This window comes from Cannabis sativa, chromosome 6, assembly GCF_029168945.1.
Source record: "Cannabis sativa cultivar Pink pepper isolate KNU-18-1 chromosome 6, ASM2916894v1, whole genome shotgun sequence".
Lineage (NCBI taxonomy): Eukaryota > Viridiplantae > Streptophyta > Magnoliopsida > Rosales > Cannabaceae > Cannabis > Cannabis sativa.
Genome location: NC_083606.1, coordinates 50,190,014 through 50,208,318, shown reverse-complemented (window position 1 = coordinate 50,208,318; position 18,305 = coordinate 50,190,014). Strand labels below are relative to the sequence as shown.

At 33.9% G+C, this 18,305-nt stretch overlaps 2 protein-coding genes across 2 annotated transcripts; both read right to left on the bottom strand.

Moving 5' to 3' along the window:
* Positions 1–256: 256 nt before the first annotated feature.
* LOC133039283 (uncharacterized) lies at positions 257–1,773 on the bottom strand. Its single transcript, XM_061118142.1, has 4 exons — positions 1,720–1,773; positions 855–1,304; positions 569–760; positions 257–481 (listed from the first exon to the last, which is right to left on the bottom strand). Exons 1-4 carry the CDS (start codon positions 1,771–1,773, stop codon positions 257–259), a joined length of 921 nt encoding a protein of 306 aa, XP_060974125.1.
* A 3,608-nt stretch (positions 1,774–5,381) lies between these two features.
* LOC115725376 (O-fucosyltransferase 20) lies at positions 5,382–8,712 on the bottom strand. The gene is made up of 6 exons (XM_030654876.2): positions 7,713–8,712; positions 7,353–7,521; positions 7,040–7,129; positions 6,657–6,940; positions 6,281–6,539; positions 5,382–6,124 (listed from the first exon to the last, which is right to left on the bottom strand). The coding sequence occupies exons 1-6, from the start codon at positions 8,378–8,380 to the stop codon at positions 5,888–5,890; spliced, it is 1,707 nt and encodes a 568-aa protein (XP_030510736.1). The 5' UTR covers positions 8,381–8,712; the 3' UTR covers positions 5,382–5,887.
* Between the last annotated feature and the right edge of the window lie 9,593 nt (positions 8,713–18,305).

The following is an 18,305-nucleotide window of genomic DNA, read 5'->3' as shown; positions in this document are numbered from 1 at the left end:
CTGGCGTCACATCGGTCAATCCACGCTGCATCATGAGATGCTCCACATACTCAATGCAATACACGCCACAATCACCACTAAATGCAAAATAAAATGTAAAGTCAGTCTAACGTAAAACATATTTTAATACTATAGTACTTTTTTATCGCTATGTGCACAGTTTGCTGACTTCGGAACTAAGTCGTGAGTGGCTCGACTCGCGTGCATTTTTGGAAGCACCGTGATGTCACCGTTAGCTAACGCCATGATCTGGTTGTTATGTGGAAATTCCGGTTGCAAGGATTAGCGAGGGCAGCAGTTCTGACCAAACCTTCAAGATGGGTTCCATGGCGGTCCAATGACAGACGCTGGAATCACAGTCGTAGACATTAATTTTCCACAGCTCTATGTCCACTTCAACTGTGACCCAGTGTCTTGCCGTGGGAAGGTGCAGAACGAAGTAAATAAACTCGTTACCCCTCCATCTCTCAAAGACTTGGGACTGTAATTACAGAGAACAACGAAACAATTAACAAACCATAATAATCTTCCCAAACAATTAACATTTAAAATCTTACTAAAACAATACCTTATGAAACCCTGTGCAGTAGTCCAGGATATATTCCTCCCATTTAAAGTTTTTCCTCGGACCCTTGTGGCTCGTCCATGCACTGCTGATCATGGCGGTCACGAATGTGGAGAGAATGATACCCTTCTGAGGAAATGTCAGTGGATAGTCGGTGCGTCGCCTCCTCAGCATATGCATTGCTGCATCTATATGCTGCATATAAACGGAAATGTCAGTTACACAAAAAAATATATTAATTGCACATAAAGTTGTAAAGTGAAGTAATATTATAAAATACTTTACTTACGTCATCTGTAAGCCATTCCTTTGGTGTGAGCATTATCCAAAAGAATCCTGGACCGTAATCACCACTTCTCAAATCCCGAAGTCGGTGGTTCGGAATGAGTCCAACACACCACTTTCGGAAAGTGGTTAACAATTTCTCGTCCGGTGGCTCCAGGGGATCAAAAGTCGAAGATGGCCTATGTCTCCTCTTCATCTCCGTATAGTCACCGAACCATACAGGAGGCTTTCTCTTCCTCTTCCGACTCTTAACCACTGCAGGTTGTGCCTCTATGGACAGAATCTCACCCTGCGACTCGGTGTCATGTACATGGATAAGAGGTTGTGCCTCGATCGGAGTCGCTGGAGCTCCCTCATAAGGATCGTAATCGTCGGGGAAGACCTCATCCTCTTCTGCGGGGGTGAAGCAGCTGGTGGTGGGGAAGATGGATCTGCTGGGGCCTCCGTGCCGAAGCTGTCGTTGGCGGACGATTCAACATGGCCAATATGTCTCTGAGCTGCTCCATAATTACGTTCTGACCACCCTTCAGCTCTACATGGCTGGTCTCGTATGCCTTCTTCAGCTCGACATGAGCAGCATACAGACCCTGAGTGTCACCCTCGATCCTATCCAACCGAGCCACTAAATCAGTGTACTCGGCACCCCGAACGCCTGATGAAGATGGTGCACTGGCCGAGGTTACGAACCGGTGGCACTTTGAAAAAATATATATCAAAAAAATACGGTAAGCATACGATAATTCCACAATGTAACAAATATCACAAAACAAAAATAATAAAAAATGAAGACATAAAAAAAGTTCCAAAAATTGGTACCTGAGTGTCTCTTTCCTGAGTGTACGGGACCCGAGTCTACGGTACCTGACTACCTGCCTCAGCCTCTGTGTCATCCACAGCATCATCAACCAGGTTCTCCACACCATCGTAAGAAATTGTCCTCACAAATGCCTCCTCCTCTGTCCGTGGAAGGAGCCCCTTCACCACTTCCAGATTCTGTTTATGGTTTAACAAATATCAAAATAAAACCATTTAGCATTTATTACAAGCATTTATGTTAAATAATTATTCAGAACATAAGTGAAAATCATACCCGTCTAGAAAATAATGCGCTGACGGCTTTCTTCCCAATATCGCCTTTGCTCGTCCAGCTAAGCATCCTGGGGAACCGAATCCCGTGGTTCGTGCCATACCTCTTGCCAACCTCCAAAATGGCCTCGTACGCCCAATATTGAATTGCGGGTGCGAAGCCATATCTTGTGTATTTGCACTCGTCTTTGAACATCCGAACTCGGCTTCTTCTCGTAGTTGGCCTTGTTTCAACATGTCTTTCCGAAGCGAGTGCATGAGTCCGGCGAATGAGTGCTTCCCCAAGGAATCCGGAAGAAGAACTCGAGGTCTTCCACATATCTAATGATGTGAGGCGTGATCAGCGCGTTGGCCTCGCGGCCCAGAAGCACTGACTCCACAAACAAGCACAAGCCGAGCTTGTACAAGTCTTCCGGGTTCTGGCAGTTTGTGAACTGAAGTTGGAGTGCTTCTGTCTTCACACTATCAGACCGGTTGAAATATTTGTTGATCAATCGGTCGACCCCGAGCGCGCGACCTGCGCGGCCTTCTCCTCTTCTCGTTGGCCCAGGAGAAGTCCAAACCCGTAATGAGTGCAAACTCCAGCACCCCGAATCGGACCTCCTTCCGACCAACATAAAACCTCATCCTCAACTCCTCCTGAGCATCCACTTTCATTTTGTGGAGCATCAGCTGGTGAAATAACACCGAGGAGAATGTCAGTGGTACGGCATTCCAGAAGCTCCCGAAACGGCTTTCCTTCGCCGTGTTGTTAAGGTTGAACTCCTCAAACCGAGCTTTAATTTTGGCAAAAATTCCAGTGCCCCTATATGTGACGCGGCCAGTGAAATGCTCGGGTGCTGGAATAATGAGTCTGGGAGCCATCTGAAAAAACAAAAAACAAATCAATATAACTGCCACAAAAATTTAAAAAATAGTCGACATAACATCGACATCATGTCGATATTCTGTCGACATTATCAAACAGTAAGTATACAAAAAATTTGGTCGACAAACAGTCGACATACTGTCGACATGTAGTCGACATTATCACAGAAACAGTTTAAAATAACATTGTGTCGACATCCTGTCGACATGTTGTCGACATTATCAAACATATGTCAACTACATAACAATAGTCGACAAGATATCGACATAAGGTAGATATCCTATCGATATTATAGACCTCCACTTTTATTCCAAATAAGGTCGACATCCGATCGACATACCAATGATATCCTATCGACATACACTAACATATATCAACTACATAACAATAGTCGACAAGATATCGACATAAGGTAGATATCCTATCGATATTGTAGACCTCCACTTTTATTCCAAATAAGGTCGACATCCTATCGACATACCAATGATATCCTATCGACATACACTAACAACACAGACTCAAACACTTCCAATCTTGTCGACATTATATCGATAACCTATAAACAGAAACCTATATATGTCGATATCCTATCGATATCCTATCGACATTTCATCGATAACTACGTAAAAACACACAAACACCATTGAAACATATCCAACATATACAACCTATCACAAGAAAGAGCACAAAATATACAAAAATTCCACTAATTTCAACAGCATGCAATATTTCACATCCAAATCTATTAAAAAATTAATTTTTTTTTGAAAAAGAAAAACTTACCTTTGACTGAGCTTTGTGGTGGTGGCGACGGTCCGTGGTTGTGGTGGCGATGGCCTGTGTTGGGTTTGGACGAGCACGGGTACTGGCGACGGCCTGTGTTGGCGACTGTTCGTGGTGGTTTCCACGAGCACGGGTCGAATTCAAGACCGAGATAGATAGAGAGAGAGAGGGAAAATCGAGTGGGAAGAAGAGGGTTGTTGGGTTCGGCGTCTGCGTGGTCGTCGTCGTCGGGTTAGATTTCGTTGTTCGGTTGTTTTGTTTTTGGGCAGGGACGAAGAGGAAAAGTCGGAGAGAGAGTGGGAAAGACAGAGAGAGAGGGAAAGACAGAGTGGGAAAGAGAGAGTGGGAAAATTAAATGGAAGGGGTATTTTGGGTAGAATTTGAAAATAGTGGAATTGTTTTGTATAAATTAGTAAGGGGTATAAAATTTGATATAAGATATATTATTAAGGGCAAAAATTGAAATTTCTCTAAGTAAATTATAGTCTTTGAGATTTTTTGTCATCCATCTTATTATGATTTAATGTAATACCAACCAATTAAATATATTAATTTTGATATTAAAATAATTTATATATAGCCAATTAGGTTAGTTCCTATACAATATTTTAACAATCTATTTATTTTAAAATTGTCTCCGTCAAAATTGCTTCAAAACAAAATCTACAGATCGTTCAAGATTGTCAACATTTTGGTGGTTTAGCTAATTCAATAATAAGTATCGTCACTTGATTGTAATATTTGAGAAATGGATTCATTGTATTGTAATTTATTTGGGAGTTAGATATAATCTTTACCTAAAACCTAATTTGAGTGTATTATTATTATAAGTTTCGTAAGTACATATATTTCGGTTAAGTGTGTGAGATTTGTAATCACCCCACAAGTCTTTTATTCATTATATGCCAAAAACAGTATCTCTCAAGGGCGGAGAAAAGTAAACGAAGCTAATTAGATTTGATAAGTCCATTTCACTATCTTTTTAATCTAGCCTTCTTATAAATACTGATACCCAAATGCCAATTTTGGTGTAGGCAAACAAAAAGTCTAAGCTTCTGAAAAAAGGAAACAGAAAAAGAAAAAAAAAAAAATCTTACAAATACGCACACCAGTACACACATGCATCCAACGCTATTTAAAGCTTACAGTATATTTTTATATTTGTTTTCTTAAGAAACTAATTAATGCCATGTGTGAATTGAGATGCAATGACAATGACAAATAATATACTTGGACTTTTTAATGAATTTTGACTTTTAATTATGATCTATATTATTTTACAGTTGAGAAAGTACATGCTTGTGTGTTAGTTAACTATCGGCTCTACTCATAAACAGAAACAAAATGTTGATCTTGCTTTCACTGCACTTAACATGGATGGAGATACTCTATTTTCACTTGGTATTCTTCTCTTTCAAGACCCTCAAATCTATTTTTTTGACAGTAATATAGCCAAAAATTAGTTCGCATATATAATTCTCATATTTCATTCATCTATGAAACAATGCCATTCTATTACTGTTATGCCATAATATTACTGTTTTGTTCTGAACAGCATACTTCAATTGGTTCATGCCTCCTCTCTTTAACTGCTCTCACTAAACCATTTGAGTCAATATATACTTCGAGAAAAAAAAATAATGATAATTAAATATATTAAAGTCTCATTTCCTTTTATATATGATCATTTCTAGCCCATTCTTTAATTTTATTTTTCATAATTAATGCTTCAATCAAGCATACAATACCAATTGAATGGAAAAGAAGTACTATAATACCACGATAACATATAAATTTGTAACATAACAGACTTCACATTATTATACAAAAATATACACGTATTTTGATATATGAGAGTTTATACACATACGAATAAGTGGAAAAAGTAGAAAAAGAAACAAATGAATGGAAAAGAAGACTGTTCTGTATTACTTTTTTTTCTATATGATATATAGTATAAAAGAATCAAAGAATAAAAAAGGTATGGCATCACTGTTCTTGTCCATCAAGGTGGGGGTTCCACCAGCTTGCATCACAATAATTCATGTACTTTGGGAAGCACCAAAAAAGTTTAAGCAAGCATGCCTAACAGTGTTATGGCTTAGTTGGCCTGTGAAGAATGGTAACACAAAGGATCATCATGGCCCTGAAGAGAAACACCACTGTTCTTCAAAGGGGGCTCTGATCCGATGGATTCAATTCACCGAAAGATGCTTCGATCATATTCAAGCGAAAAGAATCTTGTTGCGGCCAATGCCTTGTTGTAGTTTAAAATTATGCTTCGGCTGGCTACAGTCAGTTCAGGAACGAGAGTGAGACTGCGAATCATTGCACATACACTCAGGGATGGGAAACTTCGTGACATCCCTTCCAACTTTACTGGTTCTGAGGTCTGGCTGCCCAAAAGAATCGCGATGCAAGTAGCTTATGATCCTTTTGAACTCAGCTGCTGGGAGGGAAGAGTTGAGAAAATGAGGAAGCATCTGCCTCTTGTTTGGAGTTATGTACTTCTTGTGTCCGGCGTAAGCTCGGTGACCCTGAACAAATAAGACTTCAATCATTGAGAATTCAAGCATATAGATGTGCACTTTTGATATTCTATTGTATATTTAGCATTATTTTACATAGAAATGAGAAGTAGTCAAAGGACCTTAAAAGAACAACTTAAGAAAACATGGACTTTGTGATAATACCTGTATCGCATGGCCCATGTTTCCCCCATGAGATGGCATGAACACATCACTATTCTCAGAGACAATATAGTCAATGGCAGCCATGACCGAAGCTCTTTTAGCAAATGGTTCAAGTTCTCCAGGCAAGGCAAGATCTTCCTTGTTGTAGAAATTGGGAAATTCATTCGTCAATGGAAGCAAAGCTTCTTTTCCACCAAGTGGTTGCCCACCAGCCCAATATATTCTTGCATTTCTTGGAGCTCCAAGAGCTTTAAGCAGCCTAAATATCAAACAAATACATAACGGTTAATTAGATCAACAAGATATGTTGGTGCATTATACTGAAAGACAGTGATTAATCACACAAAACATTCACAAAGACATAGTGAATTTTTACCTGGTCACTTCCAATGCATTCAAAGGGCAGAGACCTGCAAGCTTTCTATCATGGTAAGTCATGTTAGATCGGGCAGTAAGGAGTTCTGGTCGTAGTTTCCGCTCATTGCTCACAATCTCATCGTATTCAGGGCTCAAACCAGGAAGGCAACCAGTCCTCACCCACACATCCTTCTCCATCCGAAGGTGCAGAGCAAGGTACGGCCCTTTGTTCCTCATCCTCTCTGCCAGCTTGTTGCCGAGGTCCAATATTGGTGGAGCAAACCTCAATGCATGAAATGCAACCTAAAACAAACCAAACAAAGATAAGATGCTTTTATTATACACTCGTCCAAATTTGTCAATAAAAAAACCATTATCAAAATCACATTTCCTTAACAGTACCTTGCAACGAAGTTTCTGAAGATCAGAAGGAAGTTCCTTAGAGAGTTTTGAATCCAAACTTCGTAAAAGTAAGACTCCATCCCTGCTAATCTGCAAAAAATAGAAAAAAAAAATTTCCACCAATCAGGAATGACAACAAAAATGGTTTAAAAACCACATTAGTAAGCGAAAAGCAAAAATGGGAAGGCCCACGAAAAGACTCTAAAATTGGTAAATCATAACATGTTGTGGGTCATTTATGCCTAATTACAAACTAACAACGGAAGAAGAGGAACTATTTCACAACTTAACACAATAAGAAAATCTCCCTTACCCTTTTATGATATCGGGACCTAATCCAGTTAGGAGAAGCGTGAAGGGGTGTTAGTTTCTCTTCTACCGGTCTTGTCATGATATGAGTCGATGGAAGTGACGAGACTATACGCACGTCGTTGGCCAAAACTCTCTTGAAGTGGTCCAAATCGAATATATCAGAGAACTCGCTGCATTCAACAAGGGGGGAAAAACGATTAAAAACAACTAACTTCAAAACTGGAAGTTCCCCTTAAAAGGATATAAACAAAACCAGCCATAAATAGAATACAATAAAAGGATCAAAGAAAGCACAACAAATCAACCAGTTTTGTTCACTCATTTAAAGAGAATATGAGAAGGAAGTAATATTCTTTCTTACCTTTCATCTCCCCAAATGACATTGACTTGTAAGACAGGGACGACCAAAGCAGCTCCAAGAATCCTAGCAATGATCACAGCATCGACAATCTGATTCCTCTGCTGATTCAATCCACCCGAAACCACAACCATCAAGTACTTTCTCCTGTTGTTTACAATACCTTCACTTACTCTCCTATACTCTCTTGTGAACGTTAAACAAGGCTTGTACCCTAATCCATCTGGCTGTTTCCAGAACTCGTTACCCTCCTCTAACTCCGAAAACCCATTTGAAGCCAATGTCTGTGAAGCACTAAAGTTGGTCAAGAAACCTTTTTCATCAATCTCGTCACCATTTGCGGCAACATCCATTTTCTCTGTCTTTGAAACCCCATTTGAGCTTATGCCCTGGGTTAGACTTGTAATACACGGGTATGGAGAAAAAGGAACCAAAGGGTCAAGATTGAAACCCAACCTTAACATACCAAAAAGTGCAAAGAAAAACAGAGAGCAAAACCAGAATTTTGGTCTTCTGTAAGTGTTCAATAAGCTTAATAACCTACTGTTTCTTGATGATTTCTTGGGCGAGAGAAGGAGAGATTGAAGAGACGAAGATGATAGAGAGTTGATGATCTGAGATGGGACAGAGATGTAAGAAAGTTTTTTTGCATTATTCTTTGACTTAGCCATTAGAGAACTATGTTTTGTTACAGTTTTGGCTCCTTTGATGAGCAACTTCAATAACTTTTAGAGGGAGAAAGAAGTAGAACAAGAAGAAGAGAGAGAGAGAAAAGTGAGAGCGAGAGAGAGAGAAGTCAGAAGAAGAAAACAGGCGGCGGGAACGCGAAGACTGATGAACCTGTACGCGTTTATATTATTTATATTATCATTATGAGAAAGGAGGAAGCTCTGTTTTGAGTTTTTTAAGTATATTTTTTTCTGGCCACAATTAAATTAATTATACTTCTAATTATTATTGTTATGATTTTTGTTATTATATTGAATGAAGTGGTATTTTTGTTTTTTATATTCTCTTTTGTTTATTTAATCATCATATACTTTTCTTTTTCTTCCTTTGTTAAATTATAACTAAGATTGTGCTCTTGTTTTGAAATGACAATTTAGCCCTTGAGATTTATGGTTTCTTTATTAGAAACTCTTCTCAGGTTCACATTGGTAAAAAAAACACAAAATAGATTTGACTTTGTATGGAGAAGGGTGAAATTATCAATGCTACAACTGGGGTTACGATAGATCTTGTCATTAAAAGTTATGACATTATTGACTCATGCATGCTAATGTTATACTAAAATACATTCATTAAAACAAAATTTTAATTTTATTTGATTTATTTTCCTTTCAAGGCTGGTACTCTTATCTTGCATTTATTTCTCACGCATATTTGAGGTAGCATTAGTTTCCTTAACTTAAGTAGCATCGAAACATTGTTTTCCTCGTAGCTTATCAGTCAAATGAAATAAACTGGTAAAAAAAAGAGTAAATAGAAAATCTCTATATATTTATTTATTTTGTTTTTTGAAATGAAGAATAATGAAGGACAATTTGGTGAAAAGGAATTCAAAATTTGAAAAGAGAGGGTTGAGAAAGAGAAGAATTATTGGGCAAGAATCAAAAGAGAGAGAGAGCTGTGTGAGTAAGCAATGGATGAGAATGCGTGTCGTATTGTGGTGCAGCCAGTTGTCAAAAACGACATAAATAAACAAAAAGATGAAGAGAGAGAAGAGCTTAAAGAGAGTAGAGGGGAAAAGGAGAGAAAGAAAGTAAGAAAAAGGTAGCCAACAAGTCTCTGCCGCCATTCCACAAAACTCACAGGCTGGCTTTGGGTGGTGGACCTGCTCCTCCTGGCTCAATACGCTGTGACTTGTCTGGTCCTACAATACTGGGACCGTACCCCAAAAATAAGTAAATAACCCTCTTAAAACGTAGACCCAACTCCCAAAGCTCTCTATATTATTCCCCCTAATTGCCAGCTGGAACCCACTTGTAGGATTTCCACGCTGGCACAGTGCCACATGGCAGATAGTGACTTTTCAACCCCATGCCACATTGGCTATTCTCTTCACTTTAAAAGGGAGGTTTTGTGTGGGGTCCACCGTTTTGCCCAATTACTTCGTCCGAGGTTGGTGGGGCTCCACAAAACTCAAAAACTAGATAATGGGTTCTTTTTTTTTCTTTTTGTAAACCTATTAAGCTGGCTTGCGTTCGTTTCGATTAAAATGTAATAATTATTTTTTACTGAAAATGAAATGGGAAAGAAACTTGAAAGTTGAGATCATTGGAACTAGTTTTTAAATGATAATGCTACATTTAGAAACTTGACCAGTACTCAACATATACATGAATTGGATTTGGATTTGTAATGATGATATTGATAAGTCCATATCCATCTCTTTCTCTAATAATATGCCATTTGGAGAAGCTGGATTAGAGTTAGAGTGCTGTGTTTCTTATTCTTTTGTACCATTTAATTTATATTGAAATACTTATTATGAATGATCATGATAGTTCATCATATTTAGTCTTTCTTTATATGAGTTGGGTTAGCTGAATTACTTGAAATATTTAGTCTTTCTTTATATGAGTTGGGTTAGCTGAATTACTTGAAATTTAAGATTATTTGAAATTAGGATTCTTTATCAAACCGCTCACATTGTACAAATTATTTGTACTACACTACACCGTATAAAAAATACAATTTGAAATTCTTTGTAATGCGATTGCACTTTGTATTTTTTTCCAAACCACGCGGTGCGGTGCAGTTTATAGTTTTAAATTTAATAATTGCATTTCAAACTGCACTACACTATATATTACAAAGTTACTAATTTTTACAATACAAATATATATATTGTGACAGACCCAAACATTTTACTTTGTGAGGGCTTATTTATCATTAAAAAAATATTTATACTTACATTATAATCACTCTTAATAAATTTATTTAATTTTGTAGGAATTTTTCTAATTTAGTTTATAATTATCAAATTAAAAAAATTACATTTAATTTTTTAAAAGTCAATATTTTTGTTAGTGAAGGCTATAGCCCCCACATGATTAGTAGTGGGTTCATCCCTGGTAGCATATGTATATATTATATTATTTTTTTTAAAGACAATTTAATATAAGGACTTGATAAATGTATGTTGGCTAAAATATTGATCGATGTTGTCACATCAATATGGCTAAAGTATGACTAGCATATTGAGTATAGGCTGACATTATGGTCGATAGTATTGTCGTATGAACGTTCTAAACTCAATACCGTGTGGAACACGGAGATTAGGGTTATGATCCGGTGTATGGGCGCCAGGTTATAACCCTGGTTATTTGTATGTTATATGTTATGCTTTTCTTACTGAGTCTGTCGACTCACAGTGCTATCTTTATGTGTAGGTAAGAGCAAGGCTAAAGCTGAGGAGCCGTGAGTACGAGCAGGTGAAGATTGTACATGTTGGGGTGGTTAGGCCTGGAGCGTACGATCTTTGGGACATCGAGGCTTTTGTTGTATAGTCACTTGGCGACAAACTTTTGATTATATGTATAACAAACTTTTGTAAAGTATTTTGTAAACGGGATCCCGAAATATTACATATGTAATAGGGGTGAGCAAAAAATCCAAGAAACCGACCAAACCGAGTAAACCGACCGTCCGAACACCGAAAAAACCGACACCGAAAAAACCGAAAACCGAAAAAATTGCATTCGGTTAAAACCGCCTTAACATGGTCGGTTTTAATGTTAATGGCAAACCGACTGATTAAACCGAGAACCGACCGAACATATATATTATATATAATATATATTATTTTTGTACATATTTAATATACAATTTTATTAAACTAATTTTACTTATATTTTTTTTTTAAAGTCTCAATTATTCATTATTTTATTTTATTAAAATTTGATGCATTTACGTATTATATACACACATTCATAACATATTACTAATTTTTTAATATAACTCATTATCATATTAGTAGTACAAATAATTTGAACAAATTTAAAAAAGTTTATTTTACATTATTTATTTAACTAAGAAAGTTTTATTTTTAAATTATATGATATTTGATACAATACTTTATTTTTTTGGTTTTCAAATATTTATAAAAAATTTAAAAACTTATTTTTTTTAAAAAAAAAAAAACTATAGTTCGGTTTGGTCGGTTTAAAACGACCAAACCGTGGATTAAAACAGTCGATTTTTTTATATTTTTATAATGGTCGGTCGGTTTTCGGATTAGAACCATAAAAACCGAAAACCGAATTTTGGATTTTTTGTGTGTAAAAAACCGACCAAACCGACCGTTGCTCACCCCTAATATGTAATACTTTAGGTTTTAAATTAAATAAGAAAATTTTAATTATTCATGATTTTCAATAACCTCGTTGATTAGCAACGAGCTGCACAGTACGTTTAAAATCACGATAACACGCCTATGTTAGTTAGGGTGTTACACTAACCTTGTGCTTGTATTCTTGTTGCTTCACTCTCCTCTTGCTTGGGAAGGTTGCACCAAGTTTTGCAATGTCATGACCGAGTGACATTGCAGGAGGCCTGGCCGAGTGACTTTGCAAGAGGCATGGCCAAGTGACTTTGCAGGAGGCATGGCCGAGTGACATTGTCATTCTCATGGCCGAGTGACTTTGTCACTATCTTGGTCGAGTGACTTTTGTCACTCTTGAGGTCGAGTGACTTTTGTCACTCTTGAGACCAAGTGCCATTGTCATCCTCATGCCTTGTTCAACTAACCTTAAAAATTACAAGAGCAAATTTTTGGGGTTAACAGAAACCAGCATGAGCCCAGAAGGCACGAGCACGACTAGGCACAAAAAATACAGGCTTGGACACGACAAGGCACAATGCTACAAATTGGCACGACATGACATGATGCTACAAATTGGCACGACACAGCATAAAAAATATATCTTTAAGCACGATACAACACGAGAAACACGAAATGTACGAATAGACTAGCCTAAAAAGTACGACACATGACAAGCTCAAAAAACACGACACGACATATTCAAAACCCTTATTTAATAATAATAAGATATAAATTTATTAATTATAAATAAGTTAAAATAATAATAAATTTTAAATATAATATTAAATATTATAATTTTATAATTAAAACACGAAAAACTAAGATTAAATATTAATTTATTTATACGGTGTGATATAAAAATTTAAGTTTTTATAAGTAAATATTGAAATTCTAATGATGTTAATAATTTTTTTTATATGATTTTCTGTAAAATATTATTCAAAAGTTATATAAATATACATATAATTTAGTAATTGTAAAAAAAATAAAAAGGTAAAGCATGAATTTAAGCCGAGATATGAAAATGGGCTGGCCTGTTTAAGAAATACGGGTCGGCACGAGCAAAGCACGACACGAATCTGAGTATGACATAAAAATATCAGACCGTATCGGGCCCATATTAGCACGACACGGTACGACCCGTATTTTTCTGTGGCACGACACGACACGTTTTTTGTAAAACACGGATAAATACGAGTTGAGTCAGCACGACAGGCACGAACTTACAACACTAAATGAGATGTTGGGAGTAGTAAATAGTCTTGGAACTCTCTGAATCTTTTAATTTTGATTTTTTTAATTATCTTTATTAACTAAAACAAAAGAAAACAATGTTAACTAATTATATTATTACTCAAGCTAATAATAATAAGGATTGATATTTACATACTTAGTCTTTTTTCTCTTTTATTTCCCTTACTCATTGTAAAGGGGCTCAAAGTGCTACGACTCATTCTCTTGCACTCTTCTCGAGTTCGATAGTCTGATTTACCGTCTTGCCTCTAATTCTTGACTATTTTGTATTAATCTTTTATTTTTGGCTTTTTGAGAATTATAAGAATATATTCTTTGAAAAAAAACTAATATTATAAATAATCATTAAAAAAACTTATATTATAAATAAGGGAATTAGGTTTGATAAGATGTCATTATTCTATTTGTTAGATTGAGAAATTGGAGTTTTTGGCATATGAGTTCTAAAAATATAGATGTGTACTACTGTCAACCTCCTATATATTATAATTTCTTAGTCATTTTTCATGCCCAAAAATACATGGCAAAATATTTTTTTTTGAATTTTTTTATGGTTTTGTTCGTTATGCTTACAACATAATCTCTGTAAATTTTTAAAAATTTTCAAATAGTTTACAGTGCCAAAAATCTGTTTGAAGTTTTTTGAACGTGCGTAGTAAACTTGAATATCAGGAACAATGTTTTCGACATTGTAAACCATTCAGAATTTTTCAAAAATTTACAAGAATGATACTATAACTATAACGAGTATCACTATAAAAAAAATAAATTCTAACATGTGATTTCAGATGTGAAAGTTTACTAAAAAGTTGTAATAAGAAATTATAATTATTAGCACTTCTCAAAAATATATCTTCTAGAAATTTATAATTAGACTTATGTAATTTTAGAAATATAAAATTTGAATATAATGCCTATTTATATTAATTTATTGAATTGGACCTAATCAAGAAAATAAAATTCAACAATCATCATAGACTAGTATTTCAGAAAATTCTTACAAACCCTGATTTCCACCTTATTTCTTATTACAGTGACAAGCACTTTGGTCATTGTCAACTAAATAATAACTTTCTTTTTGAATAAATGCAATAAAATTACTCTATTTTTATTTTATTTTGACTAAGTTAGGGAGTCAGCTGATTAGAGTGAATTATACAATAATTTCTGATTTCTCTACATGTAGAAACTTAATTAAAATTTGACGAAGACATATAGTACAGCATAGGGTGAAATTTCACCGAAATAAAAAATGAAATGGGGAGTGGACTATATGGCATTATGGCAGATATATGCGGTCAGGTCATTAGCCGAAGGGTGGCGTTTGGGTCACGCAATTATCAACATACATAACATCAGTCAGGTACAAATACACTCTTTTTCACTGTCAAATTACATGTAAACATACATACATATATACCAACCATACTACTAGGGTAGCCTACTTCTACGCACGTATTAGTATAATAATAATGAGTAGTCTACACTCTAAAAATCCAGCTGTTCAAAAACTACATGCAATCAAATCAAAACTAGTCTTTATCACGTAAGTGTTGGGGCCCATTCTTGCTTACATTAGACCTCTCATTGGTCCCTTTTAAATAAATAAACGACACTAACAACATTTTGTTCTTCAGCCTAGCTAGTTTGCCAACAGCAGCCGAGTCAGAATCAGAAAGCTTGTGGTGTCGTTTTCGTTCTGTCACTATATACTTCACCAAGTATAATATTTGTATTATTATATGTTTTTTATGGAGTGTATTTTTTTCCATTTCAAAATCATAAAGGCAATTTATTAAGGGAATGTTAACGTACCAGAAGAAAAAAAACAGCAGATGAAATTAACAGCCATGTTTCTAGTACACATGAATGGGATATTTATAATAGTATTAGAAAATTTAGAACTGGAACTTATTTCTTTGTATTTATGTGATTCTATAGACCCTTAGCTAAGATAGTGAATCTTTCTTTGTCATGTTTCGAATTGCAACATTCAAACTGTAATTCTCTAGTCACAACCCCATCACCAAATCCCAACTCTTATTATAATTGGAGATTTTAAAATACAAATTTTAATACTGATTGGTGAATTTGGTTTGAATGTCTCATAGATATAATTATTAAAATTAAAGTTAAAATAATAACTAAAAATAATTTTTATAAAAAGTACTTTCACATAAGAATTAATTTGATTAAAATGTAATATTAATTAATTTAAAAATAACTATTTTTTATTAATTATAATATAATCCTAATCAGGGCCGGTCCTGAAACAAAGTGGACCATAGAAAATTTTTTTATTTTTGGACCCTTATGTTAGAAAAAATGTAGTATTTTTTAAAGTCAATAAAAAAAATATAATTTTAAAAGGGGAAAAAAATTTTTGGGCCCCTGGGCTAGGTGGGCCCTAGGCACAGGCCTAGCCCGCCTATGCCCAGGGCCGGGCCTGATCCTAATATGTATAATCGAAAAAACAAATCAGCAAAGAAAACATTAATTTAGTAGATTTTATAAATAAGAAAATTATCATTGTATTTTATTTTTAGAAATTAATTAAGATTTAAGTAAAAAAATTAATTGACCTTAACATGGAGTGGACATCTATTATTATTGCCAAGCATCATAAAAGGGAAGGCACGTGAATGCTAAAATGAGCAATAAAAAAAGGTGACATATACTATTAATGTGGTTTAATATTAAGTCTCCTATATTTTTTTTTTATTAACAAAATTTGTTATATTTTAAGTTAATAAATAATATAAGAAAGTATTAATTATTTATATATTATGTTATTTATTTATTTATTTTATGAAGAAAAAAAAGTTAATTTTTAACGAACTCAATGTAGGAATGTTCAAGTGTGTTTGGAATAAAGCACACAGGGAAGCCTTTTCATGGGGGTGGTTTGAGTCAAAAATTGTGGTCAGACTCCTTGAACCAACTGCATTACTTCCAGGTCCTTTTTAGACTTTTTATTAACTCCCACGTGTAACTTAATTAACTCATGAGAAAAAGTATTAATAAAAATTAAAAAGTAATCTCTTATTATTACGGGTTACATTAAAATAATAATATCAAATCCCAAGGAAAGAAAGGAACTCTTGTTTCAAAAATATTTGTTTATTTTTGTCATTTTTATCGTTCACTTATATAGAGTTGTATCTAGAATAGATTCATGCCACTTTATCTTAAATAAATAAAAAACTTTATTTATTGAGGCATAAAATCATTTCTAATTTATCTATTTATACTTTTATAATGGGATCTGGAGTGGCTAGCTCAATTTGAATAAATCATAGTGGAGATGGAATAAAAATTATACTTTATTAATTTAAACGAAAATCTTAATTAATATTATATGGCTTAAACTACTTTCTTTTTCATTAGAGAATCGAAGGAATTACTTTAGCTTGAATTTGTACGTATTCTTTTCCTTTTAGAAAATAATTCTTGTGAGTCCTTTTTCTTTTCTTTGAAAAATTTGATAATAGAGTGAAAAACCATTCCATCACTTCACACCAAATGGTATGGTATAAAAACTTATATATTTATTATATGTGGGTGTGAGACAATAGTAAACTCATATATGTTAATGATTAAACAAGAAAAATGAAATTTATTATCATGAAACTCCACTTCGTATTAATTTTTATGTGGTCAATACTTTGTGCATTTTTCAGAAATCGCATGTGGCATGAACAAGATGAAAAAAAAGTGGTGAACCACTTGAGGCTAGCTTAAGTGGCTATAAGTGGGTGTGTGTTGGAGGTTCTTCGAGTCCCAAGTAAAACATGATTGTAATATATAATCGCTTAAATAAAAAAAAAAAAAAAGTGGTGAACCAAACTAAAGTTTCCTACTTAATTAATAATATTCTTAAAATATTCCAAACTTCGTGGTGCTTATCTTGCTTGCCATATCACTTTTTTATGCAATTAATCGTAAAATATATAAATCTATACATATATTCATATATGCGTTTATAGTATATTCAATTAAGTAATTACAATGTTTAAGATTAGTTAAATGGTAAATAAGACTTTGAAATTTTATTTTTTTAAAATAGAACTCTAAACTAATTTTATATAAAATTTAATAATAATTTGATCTAAAAGTATAACAAAATTAATTATATTTTCTGCATATGTTCATGTTAGATATTTATTTTCAAGTTAGATATATTAAAAATATAATTATTAAAAATGATGTTGAAAATACTATTTTATATTATTAATTTTGGAAAATATAAAATTTAATTTATTATTTAACCAAATAAAAAATTTGATTGTTAACTTTTATAAAATTTAAGATTCAAAATAGTATTAATGATAAAACTTTTTTTTTTTCTTAATTTATACATATTAACCTTACGTAATCTGGAAATGAAGACACGAAAAATGAGAGCATAGTGATAAATACATGTAAATGTAAGGATCATGCTATATTATTCAATATTTTAATCTAATTTTTGTAATAATATTATTTTATATTTCGATATTACTATTATTTACAACTCAACAGCACTTTCTTCTACGATGTGCGGACAACTTACTTAATAACAAAGCCTTTATTATACTAACATCCAAAATAATTATTTTATTTATTCCATTGATTAATAATACTACATAGCTTTATATTTTTTGATATTGTAAGAATGAAGTCACAATTATTATATATACTTTATCATTATAATATTTTCGTGATATACTTTGCATCATACAACTTATTATATTATATGAATTATTTCTTTAGGTGTGTCTTTGTGTATATATTATTATTGGTCTACTAAAAATTCAACATTATTTTTTGTACTATGATGAGAAAAAAAAAAAAAGAAAAAACAAATGAAGGGCAGCAAAATATTTATCTTTTAGCATTAGAGGGTCCTTATATAATAAATTGTATGACCAATTCAAAAATTGACTTAAATATAATATAATTATATATATATATATTTATATAAGTTATATATTCGATCGAGTTGGACCGTGGGCAACAATATTCGATTATGCAGA

Bases quoted from the DNA above. Each gene is read 5' to 3' on its own strand.
- LOC115725376 (XM_030654876.2), bottom strand. From the start codon at position 8,380: ATGGCTAAGTCAAAGAATAATGCAAAAAAACTTTCTTACATCTCTGTC. The intron at 7,522-7,712 runs GTAAGAAAGAAT...TGTTGAATGCAG, and splicing joins GTCATTTGGGGAGATGAAAG to CGAGTTCTCTGATATATTCG. The intron at 7,130-7,352 runs GTAAGGGAGATT...TATTTTTTGCAG, and splicing joins GGTCCCGATATCATAAAAGG to ATTAGCAGGGATGGAGTCTT.
- LOC133039283 (XM_061118142.1), bottom strand. From the start codon at position 1,773: ATGGTGTGGAGAACCTGGTTGATGATGCTGTGGATGACACAGAGGCTG. The intron at 1,305-1,719 runs GTAGTCAGGTAC...CGCCAACGACAG, and splicing joins TGACACAGAGGCTGAGGCAG to CTTCGGCACGGAGGCCCCAG. The intron at 761-854 runs GTAAGTAAAGTA...GTTTATATGCAG, and splicing joins AGGAATGGCTTACAGATGAC to CATATAGATGCAGCAATGCA.